General features: G+C 40.8%; 1 protein-coding gene across 6 annotated transcripts in view; it reads right to left on the reverse strand.

The window, feature by feature from the left end:
- Positions 1-13747, reverse strand: part of dmd (dystrophin) — a 1945510-nt gene that overhangs the window by 559058 nt on the left and 1372705 nt on the right. For all 6 annotated transcript variants that reach the window (XM_078559857.1, XM_078559853.1, XM_078559852.1 and 3 more), the window contains exon 46: positions 12321-12470. In XM_078559857.1, the coding sequence (XP_078415983.1) occupies positions 12321-12470 (150 nt within the window). The remainder of the gene's footprint in view (positions 1-12320; positions 12471-13747) is intronic.

Raw genomic sequence — 13747 nt, forward strand, 5'->3', positions numbered from 1 at the left:
GGCCATCATTAGGTGTATGCACAAAGCTCTTTACCAAGATGGTGTCCTGCGCATTTCATGTTAGAAGTGTGCATTCTTCTCAGATCATATTTTGGTGATTTAGATGGCTGCCTTGTACCTACAAAACAGGCACTGTATGGCCCAATTTAGTCCCCCAATTACTAATGTGGCACCATTCACAACTTTGTATGATATCCTATGTTTCACAACCAATGATATACTTTTGAAGTAAAATTACCATTGTCATAGGGAGAAATATAGCAGCCATTAGGTGCACAGTAAGTCCCACAACTAGCAATCAGATAAATGACCAAAATTGCTTTTTCTCCACTGATGTTGGTTGAGAGATATACGTTCATCGTGCCTTTTCCATTTTACAAGATAGGCTGCCCTAGAGCTTTGTCATCTACTGTACAATGATCTGAACATGACATAGGAACATGGGAAATAGAAGCAGGAGTAGGCCACTTGGCCCTTGAGCCTGCTCCACCATTCAAACAGATCATGGCTGATCATCTACCTCTGCGCCACTTTTCCTTACTATCCCTGTATCATGATGTCATTAGTATTCAGAAATCTGTCAACTTCTGATTTGAACATGTTCAATGATTGAGCTTCCACAGCCCTTTGGGGTAGAGAATTCCAAAGATTCACCACCTACTGGATATCAGACAGTTCTTTCCATAGAAATGAATGGGCAGAATTTCAGCCATGTCGGGCAGGCTCCGCAGGGGTGGGCGAGGGCGGTCGGGAAGCCAACCGCCGCCTGCGGTCATGGCCGGAAGGCAATTTCACGCTGGCGGGCCAATTAACGTGAGCAGCTGAGTGCTGTCAATGCGGGTGGGGGGTGGGGGTGGCGCGAGCTAGGCAAGCACGACATTCACACATGCGCTTGAGTACGCGCTTCATAATCTCCCCGAGGCACAGAGCTACCTCAGGGAGATGAAGAGATATGATAAAAAGTTTTAAAACTAAAACTGAAATGAAACATCTCCCCTCACGAGCAGGGGCATGTTATTAATGAAAAATAAAAGTTTTCATTTTATTTTTATTTGCTTTTGGAAATCTCATCCTGCCTGTGGATGAGGTTTCTAAAAAAAGTGCAAAAGCCACTTGGCCTTTGGCCAGCGAAAAATTTCTTTTAGTTAACTTTTTAATAGGCCTTTGAATTGTCAGCGGGTGCACTGCCGACTCCGGCACTCGCCCACCGACCGAAATATTGCACGAGTGCACGATGATGTGGGACACTCACCCAACGTCATCACGCATCATTTTATGTTCAGTCAGGTCGGGCACGCGCCCGCCTGCCAAGCTAAAAATTTTACGCAATGTTTCAAAGAAGTGAAAGCATGAACTTTTCTGCAGACAGATCCTTTCAAGCCAGCTTATGATGCATTTTTCAGATTGGACAGTTTGAAGTGTGTACATATATCAGAGAAATGACATCCAATGTGTTTGCAAGGGACAACATCTCTATTACTGTGGAAGGGATATATCAGCTGGACAAGACTCAAAGGTTTCACCAAATAGCTAGATTTGCACATGGAACATATATGAATATTGCAGTTCTTCATATCAACTTCACAGCCTTCATCAGCGTAAAGGGTTTTGCACTCGATTAATGTACAGGCTGCTTATGACCACCGGAACTTTGTTCTCACATCAGAACCTCTTATTGGGAGGCAGGCATGATGGTCTTGGTATGTGATGGCGCTCATGTTATTTGAAGCAGAAGGAGCATTGGGGGTATGGAACTGAGGAGAATGGACCATCCTTTCTGTAGCTGTTGGTCCCACTGAGAAACCCTCAAAAAAACCAATGCATACATTGGGATAGACGTATCAGCATCTGTTTGCTGTTCCCCAGCTGCCACCCCAACTTGCAAGAAAAGAGTATAATATTGTGTCGGTACAATGTGATTGTGGGCAAAAAGAAAATAGTTGTATATAGTGTTTCAACCAGTAACTGCCAGAGGCTGAGACAATTCTTAGCATCAGCCTGAACCAAGTTTGATATGTCCCATGTGCAAAAATGAGGGTAAAATTCACCTTTATATTGTGCCCACGACCAGCATACTTTGTCCTCACTTTCAACAAGGTACGAGGAAACAAAGTAATCACATTGATTTGATGGGCAATTCCGTACATTTAAGCTAGTTTTCACTAGAAGGTGGCATTCGGCCCCCAAAAGGAAAGCCCTGCTTCAGCTGAACCTCCAACCCTATAGCATCAAAGGGGCCTGTAATGAATAATAATCAGCTTTTCTTTCACCACAACACCTTTCCCATCTTTGGGGAGCTTCAGCCTCTAGAAGCTATTAGTTTCTTGGATTATGCAGTCCCTGTTATGTATGCTGAATCCTTCTGGGCAAGCTTTACCTGTAAATCTGGCATATTCAAAACAGGGGGCAGGCTTTACATCACAAATTTTAGGAAGCCTGCCTGTTCCCTGTGTGCCAGTGTGTTAAGCCACCATAACCCAACTTCTGCCTATCTCTCAAAATCAGGCCTTATGAATGCCTCTGAATGCATGGGATTTTATAGGGATTTTATTGAAAAGGCAATAAAGAAATTATGACAGTGCATATTATGGCAGAAATTCAACAGATTGAAAAAAATGTATCTTTATGCAATATGTCCTCCCACATGTTATTTTCTTGAATACTAGAACTACTACATCTTATTATAATGAACATTGGAAAAACATTTTACCTGTATTTTAATTTTAATAATATTGTTATTGGTAGGGGAGAGAAAGAGAGAGATAGACTGAAACTCCCAATTCCCTTTCCCTTTTGTCCGTAATCAGTGAAATTTTGATCAGGCTGATGCGTGTTCTCAAACCTTCCATTAGTATGCGGTCAATTTAAAAGTCTCCAGCAGCAGACTTTCATGGATTTAAACAAGGAGCATTTTTCATTCACACACTCATCCCAGAAAAGCCTAGCACTACGCCAATCACAGAACAAACAACCAAGAAAAATATAATTAAAAACAGTAGTGCACTGCTACAAATATTAAAACCAAATCGAATAATTAGCAGTTCATGTGCCTTTAAGAGATCAGTGAAGGATGGAGGTTTTCCCACTCTGGAATTGAAGTTCATTAAGTTCAGATGGCTGGGGTCAAACCCAGGTTAACTGCAGGGTTCCTTTGAAGCAAAGACTGTATACAGCGTAGACAGGCCCTGATGGCTGTTGCAACAGGGGGTCAAATTTCTTATAGCCAAACTCAGAGCTGTTCAAAACAGGTTGAAGGAGGCTTTTAAAACACTCCAATCCTCACAGGTCTTGAAAAGTCATGATGACACAGCCTTTATTTGAAAATGGGATATAGTTGCTGGTGTTCTGCAGACTGCCCAGTCTCTCTCTCTCTCAGTTTTTGGATAAAAGAATTTCAAAATCAGAGGACAGTTTTGATCACATGACAAATAGACATTGATACACAATGGAAGGTAAATGATGGTCTTTCATAGTGAAGAAGTCGTTTCATTCACATGGTCAAAAGCCATTGATGTACATAGAAGGCTAGCTAGCGGTCTTCAGCACTTTATTGTGGATATTTAGTCTTGATAGCCCTCCTTTGTTACATGGCATACCAGGAGTCAGAGAGTATGGGAGCTTATTGTCTCTGAATTTTGGTGTAAGCCTTGACAATAGGAGGTGTGAAAACCCACAAAAGAGTGATGTTTGGGCATGTCCATTCAAGGGAGACCCCTGCCCATTGTAATCCAATTTGTAACTTTCCAGAAAGCTTGCTAGGCTGTTGAAGTTGCAAAAGTCACATGATCCCTTGGCAGCCATCATATAGTTCATCAGAGTCCATTTTAAAAGGAATACAATTTTCAAAATATATTGTAAATCTTTCATGCTTCAATGGCATGACATTATAAATTAAAATTGTGATTAAATACTATGTGATAAAGATTACAAAAGTAAGGATGGTTAGCTATAGTTGAGTGAGCCAACGTAGCACATATACGCTGATGTGGCTTCCAAAGATTCTCTAGACTTATGATTCAGAATATGTCAGCCTGAAAAGCAATCCAGCAGAACTGGGATTGAAACAAGAATAGTTTCATAACTTTGATGAGCCCGAAAGTATTAGTGTCAGTGAAATTTGTACTAACATTATCGAAACAAGCTGCTTAATATGAACTATGACCTTGCCATGACTTTGGTATGTTGCAATTCTTATACATCCATCTGTCACACACTCCTCATGAGCAGTCAAACCATGCATCTGTTAAAGGCCTCTCTCAGTGGCTGACATTAAAAAAAAAACTTTGATTCAATTTAACCTGCATTGTCTTTTTTTCAGCCTCTCTGTTACAAACATGCAAAAATTGGCAGTGAAACAAATCAATGTGTACTTCGATTGTGGATTGGCTTGCTTGGTTACATATATTTAACTCCATTGTTGAATATCTATATTTACAAACAGCACTAGATGAGGCCACCATCAGCATTCTGCAACAATGCTCATCACATGCAGTGTAGGACTCTGAAAGGCTCTGCTGGATGAACGAGGCAGATGGGAATCCTGGCACCCCGCTTGCTCTCTAATAATCTGGCTCATCTCCTTCCACTGACAACGGCCCAGAAATAACTTTAAAGTGTGTTAAATTCCTACAGCAAACCTCCAAAGCCTTGGTTCATTGACTTTGAACCTAGTCTATCAATCCATTTACTGCACAATAAAATGTAAGAAGCCGATTACAGAATTGTCATGTCAAGCATGTCCTATAGAACAAGCACTGGCAATACTGGCAAGCACAGTTCCCCAATACCTCTTTTTAGAGTTCAAAAGCAATCTTTAGCCATCCTCCTTAGACATTCTTATAGGCAAGAAGGCATATTTCCCTCCCAAAAAGGAAATGGAAATTTCAATAAAAATTACCAACAAACCATGCAAAATTATTAAATTACCATTTTTGGATCATTCAGAAACCTGTACAAATAATGAAATGGGACAGGCAATTGACATACAAGGAAAAGGCTTAACATCCACCTTGAACAGTTTAAGGTTATTTTGGAAGAATTCAATGTAATTTGACTCGGTGTTCTTTGTATTGTGTGCAACAATTATAGGGGTGGTTTTGTACCTCATTGAACCTGATTTTCGGCATGAAATGGGGACAAAAAGATCCAATTTTGCTGGGTGTATCTGACTGTCCAGTGGCGCCCATAAATAAATCTGCTGCCATTTTGGATCAGACGATATTCATGCGTCCTTGGCTTTAGGCTCCATGAATGTTCCAGTGAGGAGTCTATTGCTTGTTTAAGGGCCCTGATCTGAAATTAGTCAAAACTAATTGGAGCTTGCATTGAGCAAGGTCTGACTAGTTTTTCCAGGTCTACAGAAGACGAACATATGGTAGCATGGTGGCTATTTTAGTGATCCAGAGACCTGGACTAATGATCAAGAGACATGTGTTCAAGTCTCTCTGTAGGTGGGAAATTTAATTGAAGTTAACTAAATAAATCCATAGTAAAAAAGCTAGTCTCATTGTAACAATGAATACCATCTGGTTCACTAATGCCCCTTCAGAAAGGAAATCTGCTGTCATTGGCAAGTCTGACCTACATGTAAATCCAGACCCACAGTGCTGAAGTCAGCTCAAAGTTTCTCGCTGAAATGGCCTAGCAAGCCATTAAGCAGCATCAAATCATTAAGAAAAACAATAATAGAACAGAATGGACCAATCGACATCAACATAGGCACCAAACACAACGAAGGCACATCCAGCCTAGTCAACCTACCATCTCTTCATCAATAACATCTGGAAACTTTGGAGAGCAGTCCCGCGGACTAGCCAAACAACAGCCTCACATACTCATAGGATCATATCTTTCAGCCAATGTCCCAAATCCTCTATCACCATTCCTTTGAATGTCCTATCTCATCGGCAGAACAAACCCAACAGTGGCACAGTGATATGCAGCAGGAAATGAATGGCCCTGGGAGTCCTCAACATGACTCTGGACCTCATGAAGTCTTATGGCATTAGATTAAATATGGGCAAGGAAACATCCTGCTGATGACTATCCAGTGCCCTCCACCAGCTGATGAATCATTGTGTTGAACATCGCTCTGAAAAAGTACTGAGGGAAAGGCACATAATGTACTCTGGGTGGGGAACTTTAACGCTCAACACCAAGTTGTTCTGTGGCACTACTATTTGTTGTAATATGCCTTTAAGGGGTAGAAAGGAAGTGTGCAATCCAGTTTTAGTTGCACTTCTGCCTTTGAGCAGAGCACACACATACATAGTTCTTCTGCTGATGTCTTTAAGCTTTCTACCTATGTATAAATATTCTCATGTGCCTAGTCTAAATAAATGAACCCACAATGTATTTACATAATCCCCTATGAGCGATTGACGTTTATATCAGTATATCACCACAATGTGGTGCTCAGGGGTGATCATACAGCCTGGCAGCAAGATTAAGTACAGTTATGGCATGACGAACAGCCCTAGATCGTGCTGCATGGCATGAGATGACCCTTGACATTCTGGTCAGACCACAACGGGGTTGCAGCATTGGAGAGTGTTGAAATCGCATCATGGTGACACCACAGCACAGAGATAGGGCTTAAAGAGCTGGTAAGCAGACAGATCCCTCGTGGAGATATTGCAGTGAATAGCCTGTCAGTTCAGTGAGTGGGACAGCGCATCGAGAGGACCAACGTTGGGTTAGCTCAGTCAGGAAAGGCAAGTGACCAGGGTGTGAGCCAGAGCGATAGCAAGGGAAAGTCCAACAAAATAAAAAGTAACAAAAAAAGTCATAAAAATTGGGCCAGAGAAGATTGCGATTATAATGGGCGGAGCTTCAGAAAAGCATGCGAAAGTACTATAGCGACATTCATCCCAGGTATTATAGGAGAAAGAAGGTAAAAGGAATATTGTCAGAATGTCCATATAATTCCCCAGTTTGAATTGGGATGCAGCTGACCTGCTACCCAAATTCAAAAATTTTAAACAGCTAACAGAGCTATGGTTTCTGGTGTGTCTGAACCAGACAAGCAAGCCATAAAAAATTGCCAAGCAATTGGGATGAAGGCCTACACAGGTTGAACACGTCAGGATTAACAACAGAAGAGCTAAACAATCCCCAAAATATATGGACTACATCAGAAGACCGGTTCAGAATCAAGTTAAACTTCTGTATTCAGCAATTAGAGTTCATGTCATTTCAACAACAGCCAACAGAATCCATTGACCACTTCATCAGTAGGTGCAGAAAAAAGGCTATGTTCTATGGTTTTTCAAATGCAGAGTTAGCAGTCAGAATTGTTGACACAAAAACAAAAAATGCTGGAAAAACTCAGCAGGTCTAACAGCATCTGTGGAGTGTTGTCAGACCTGCTGAGTTTTTCCAGCATTTTTTGTTTTTGTTTCAGATTTGCAGCATCCGCAGTATTTTGCCTTTATCTTAGACAGAATTGTTGAGTTGGTGCTCATCCAAACCCACGGAAGCATTCCAGAAAGATCTGTTAGACAAGTTCAAAATGTATGGCATCGAAGAACTACTCAAGGATAGGCAAAGCGATATTTGCATGTGAATGAAGCATATAGAACCTAAGTACCGTCCCAAATGTTGACTCACTTACTAGAACACCCAAACCTAGCAAGACATGTGGAAGGTGTGGCCTTCTGCGTGCACCAAGGGAATGCCCAGCTTTCCAGCTATTCTGCAAGGCATGTGGCAGGAAGGACCATTGGCAGCAGCAGTGCACTAGGCCAAAGGCTGATGTGGCTACAAAGAGCCGTGCACTGATCCAAACAGACTGTACACAGCGGATACCTTCAAGCAATAGAACTGGCCATCCAGTAGCCAATGGGAAACATATAGATGAAGTGGCTGACAAACCATAAAACGATGTTGCAGACGAGACGATAAGCGATGAACACAGGTTTCACACTGCCAATCTCGTGGAAAACATAGATGTCGTCACACGGTCTGAAGTGTGTGACAGGATTCAAATTATCTGTCTTATGGAAGTTGAAACTATTTGTTTATGGCCAAGGTTGACACAGGGGCATGCCGTGACCTCATGCTAGTGACAATCCACGGAATCAGTCAGATCTCAAAAGGCAGGTCAACCTCAGAAACTACTCCTAGCTCCTCAGCTCACAACTTAATATTGAAATACCCAGAATGTTTCTTCAAAATTGGCAGCTTCAAGGGAGCTACAACATTACACCTGCAGGAGTCTGTCAATTGATCCACCTCGTAAGTGCAGCATCCACTTACAAGACATATTGAAGGTTGAACTCGGCAAAATGGAGAAAGACGGAATCATTAGAAGAGTACAAGAGCACACCCATTGGTGCAACTCAATCACGTGTCATAAAGAAAGACAGGTCATTGAGAGTGTGCCTCGATCCACGATGTTTAAACACAGCTTTGAAACGTTCTTGCAAAATACCCACATTAGAAGAGTTGAATTGGATATTTGCTGGTACAAAATTCTTTTCGAAGCTTGTTGCCTAGCATGGTTACTAGTCAGTGTACCTCTGGGAGCATCCATGCTACAAAAAGGCAAACCGATTGCATTTGCTTCAAAATCCCATTTGTAACACAATCCAACTACTCCAAAAACAAGTGGGAAACATTAGCTTTAGTGTTTGGAATCATGTGTTTTCACACCTATCTATGTGGCAAAAGATTTGTGGTAGAGACCGACCACAAACCACTGGCGATGATTTGGCGAAAACCACTGACCAGTGCATCACCAAGGTTGCTACGTCTCTTGATAAAGATTCAAGGTCACGATTGTGAGATTAGGTACAAGCCAGGTAACTTGATAGTCACATCGGATACACTTAGCAGATTGCCTAACCTAGTGCACTACAAATGCCAGCAGCTACAAGAAATGGCAAAAGGTTCTACACTACAGATACTGTGGAAAACCATCATCGAAGAATGGCCTGATTCAATTCAGAAGAATGGCCTGATTCAATTCAGTGTGTCCATTAACACGTGAGACCATTTTTGCCTTACTGGGATGAGCTAGGCATCTCCCGGGGAGTAACTTTTAAAGGCAGAAAGGTCATCATACCGGAATCTTTGTGACCTCGTATTCTTCGACAACTTCATCACTCAACACATGGGCGTAGACTGAACGAAAAGACTCACAAGAGACACAGTCTATTGGCCGGGTATGAACAATGACATTGAAGTCGTCATCAATAAGAGCATGGCATGTCAAGAACATATGTCAAGTCAGCACAAAGCCAGGTAACTTGATAGTCACATCGGATACACTTAGCAGATTGCCTAACCTAGTGTATTACAAATGCCAGCAGCTACAAGAAATGGCAAAAGGTTCTACACTACAGAAACTGTGGAAAACATCATCAAAGAATGGTTCCACATGAAATTCCTACCCATCCTTGGTCCAAAATTGCATCCAACCCCTTCCATGTCCATGGTACTGACTTTATCGTCAACTACTTTACCAAGTACCCCATTATTCAACAATTGCACAATACGTCAAGCACAACTGTTGCGCACACTCTGGGTGCTATTTTCAATTTATTTGGTGCACCTAGAGAGGTCATTATAGACAATAGTTCAAAATTTATTGGTAAGCCATTTCAGGATATGTGAAGGAAGTGGAATATTGATCACACTACTTTTACTCCTCATTATCCGTATCTAAACAAATGATTCACACAGTGAAATCCCTAATTTTCAAATGTAGACAGACCATGCAAGATTTACATATTGCAATGTCACATCTGAGAGCGACAGCTTTAAGTGCAACTATTCCACCACCAGCACAGCTCATGTTGTCAGGCCAATGTGTACCAATTTTCCTAATCTTACCCATTCTACTCGCTCAGAAACTAGAGAGCAACTTTTAAAACTGCAAGAGCAGATGATCAATTTGCACGATAAAAATACAGGTACAGAACTGCCAAGTTTACAGTTGGGACAAAAAATTTGCATCCAGAATCCCACAGAAGGTATGTGGCAACCAGCTGAGTTGACAAGGATTTGTTTGGACCCAAAGTTCTATGAAGTCATTACAAGGAGAAGTCTGGTCCATTCCAGCTTCTCAACCACCATGAAATCCTATTGCATCGAGGACATGATCCCAAATGCAACCAGGAATAACATCTAAGTATGATAATCCCACGGATCACAGTGAGCAACTGAAGAAACCTCAAGACAAGGTTACCATTACAAGGTCTGGGCTACCAGCAGATTACCTCAATGCTTTATAAACCCATAGATTCATGAATTCTATACATTTATGTAATGGTAACTAAACATGGACATACATTGTAAATAGTTGTATTTCTTTGGTAGGGGGAAAAGTTTCCTTAAAAATAAAAGGGGATGTTGTAGTGTGCCTTTAAGGGATAGCAGCATGACATCACTAGAAGGGAAGTTTGTCATGAGATCGAGTCTTAGTTTCACTTTTGCCTTTGAGCAGAGCACACATACACACAGCTTTGCTGATGATGTCTTCAAGATTTCTACCTGTGTACAAATGTTCCCATGTGCCTAGTCTAAATAAAGAAACTCACCATGTGTTTACACAATCCCTTATGAGCTTATATCAGTACAACATCATGAAACTACTGACTGAGCTGGCCGAATCCTGAAGGGCATATCTGCCAGACTGGGCCTGTGGTAGGTGGTGAGAGAACTAACATGAGGGAAAGACCTACTTGACCTCATCTTCACCAATCTACCTGTTGCAGACGCATCTGTCCATGATAATATTGGCATAGTGACTACTGCACAGTCTTGTGGAGGTAAAATCATGTCTTCACAGTGAGGGCAGAGTCTCTTGTGGTGTGAGACACCACCACTGTTCTAGTGACTCAGATCAGGTCCAACAGCTCAAATCTGTGCATCCATGAGGTGCTGTAGGTCATTTGCAACAGCAGAATTGTGTTCCAACACAGGCAGTAATCTCATGGGCAAGCATTTCCCTCACTCTACCATTATCATTAAGGCAGGGGACCAACTCTGGTTCAATGAGAATCATTTTCTTCATCTATAGAATCAACACTGATGTATCCTTTTAATTCAACTGACAGCTTTTCTAAAAGTGTTTTAATTCAAATCTAGTTAATCTTCATTTTTAGCATAAAGAAGAGCTTTCAAATAATAAGTTATCAAATAATTGTCCCTGCCATTTTGCCACCTTTGACCAATTCTATTATCTCGTCCGATCCTTCTATTCTATCCCTCCCCATTTCATCCCTTCCCCCCATGAATTCCCTCTCATGACATCCTCATTCCATTCCTCCTATACTATCTCCATCTTGTCATTCCCATCCATTCCATCAATCCCATCCCAATCCTCACAGAAGTAATCTCTCCAGCCAGCAGAACTTTGACACTGGGCTCCCCTTACCTTCTGCTGTTTATGTTCTCAACAAACCCCAACCCTGCCACCATCATTGCCGCTGCCACCAAACGTTCACAGTTGGATGTGCATTAAGCGCTCCAGTCCTCCACATATCCCATGTACCTCCGCATATATCAGGCTCTATCCACCAAATAAACCTACCAATAGACAGGCTCCTTAACTGACCAATTAAAACAGTCTAGACAGACAAAAACTTATTATTATAGATTCTGATTATCTTCAGATGACATAACTTGTTCTCCACCATCCTGACCACTAAATTAAGTAATTAATAAACCAGAGAGAAAGTTATTGCCTTAAATTGTCTATATGATTGAAGGAAGACTGAAGTCACCGGTCCTGCGGAGAGAAAGCACGAAAAAAAAGGACAAGTAACAAATGCAATGGATCTTGGTGCGAAATTCTGTCTTAATTCATGGAAAGATGAAGTACATTGTCCTCCTGCAAATGAGTTGAGCAACCTCTTTTTTTGGTGAGAAAGATGTGCTATTTTTATCAAAGGTATGAGATACACAGGTAAAACGATGATATAATTCATGCAACATATGTCATTTGTGTCATCTGTTTGAAAAAGTTAAGACAAAAATTTTCCAAAATCTTTGAACAAAAGCTTCTGGTTGAATTGAATCAATAACCTAGAAACTAAATTCTTTGTGGCTATTGCAGAATCGTAAATAGAATGAACTTTGTGTTCTGAAATTAAGCCCATCAGGAACACTAATTCATAACAAAGGAATAGATTCCAGCAAAGGAATAGATTAAACAAAGAGATCTCCAGCGAACAAACTGTATTAGAAAATGTCGAGTTTTTAAAAATTCTATTCACTCCTCCTACATTGATAAATTAACTTAGACATTATTATCCCCACCACTTTATTTAAGTTTCCTATTCTCCAAAAGGTGTAACTTTTACGCTTATTCATACCTTGGTCCAACGATTATTAGCCTGCAAGAGCCCAGTTTCCAGATTAAAGCGTTGTTCTGGGACCAGACAGGTGCTTTTGAGTGCCACTCCTCCACTCTCATTTATACGTTTCAATATCACTTTCCGTGGAGGAAATTCATCCACTCGAAACTGAAAAAAATTGAAAGACATGCATTTTCTATATTTGGATTATTATTCCCCAAATTAAATTATGTAATATCCAATATGTTTCTAAACTGGCAATATTAGTGTTCAAAGAAAGGTGAGACTGAAGGTTAAAGAGCACTATGGGCTGGATTTTCCTCCAGGAATCCATTGGTTTTCAGCTGGTCCTAAAGCTTTGTCCAGAGGAAAATGGGCCAGGATCACCTAACATCGATTTCCTGTTGTTAAAACTGACAGCATACATTTTTCTATCCTGTCTCCAACCAGCACAATCTATTGCCCATCTACTATATGTGAATGACCAGGAAAACGAGCTGTGGTTACAGCAGGATTGAAACAGTGGGAAGACATTCTGCTCCAACCCATTTTTGGGGAAATGAAAATGTCACTCTTCCTCAATACACCAGTTAATGTTGCAACCATAGTAAAGTTGTCACTAGAGCAGAACTGACCAGGGTTGAATAACCCTGGAGATTGTACCCTGGAGTTATTACTTTATTGGCTTCAGGATCTATGAGAAATTTTAGTGTATGACCTTACTGGAAGTTTTACTGCTGACGATTCACTTTTCTTGATTAAGTAAATGGCTAGATTAAGTTTATGTGGTTTGCTGAAAGGAACCTCTTGAATGGGCCAAGGGGCCTTACCTTGTTCTATATTTTATTGTGTTTTCATACCTGTAACAAACACCTCAATTGGATTGAATCAATATATAACATATGAGTAGTTCAGGAAACAGCAGAAATGTCTAATACTACAAAAATGTAATAACAAAATCAAAAGCATACTTACAACAAACTGAAGTGGTTACATTTTGATTTTGGAATATTTTGTGCCACATCCAAGACATAAACGATTCTTTGGTGAAGAGATTATTGCAAATCTCTTTTTTTAAAAATGCATGCACAGTAGGCACTACAGCGTAAATATCTTGGATGTGAGATTTTAGAACCCTGAAGGATATATTTATTATTTCGGACTGGCAATTTACGACCAGTTTAATGATGTGGTGATCTTAGCAAAATTATTTGCATTTAATTAAGCATTAAAAATACATGGAGGAGGGGCACCAGATGTCCATCTGAGGCCTTCTGCAACCGACAGGCAACACAGGGACTGCAGTGCATGGAGGATGATGTAAATAATACCATCATTCTACAATATTTCATTTCGTGCTAAAGAAAAACACTTTAAAGAGACTGGCAAACTGCTACAGATTTAACTCATAGGCCTGAATTTTCAGTGAGAAGGAAGGGCTTCAT

Source organism: Cetorhinus maximus, chromosome 16, assembly GCF_964194155.1.
Source record: "Cetorhinus maximus chromosome 16, sCetMax3.hap1.1, whole genome shotgun sequence".
Lineage (NCBI taxonomy): Eukaryota > Metazoa > Chordata > Chondrichthyes > Lamniformes > Cetorhinidae > Cetorhinus > Cetorhinus maximus.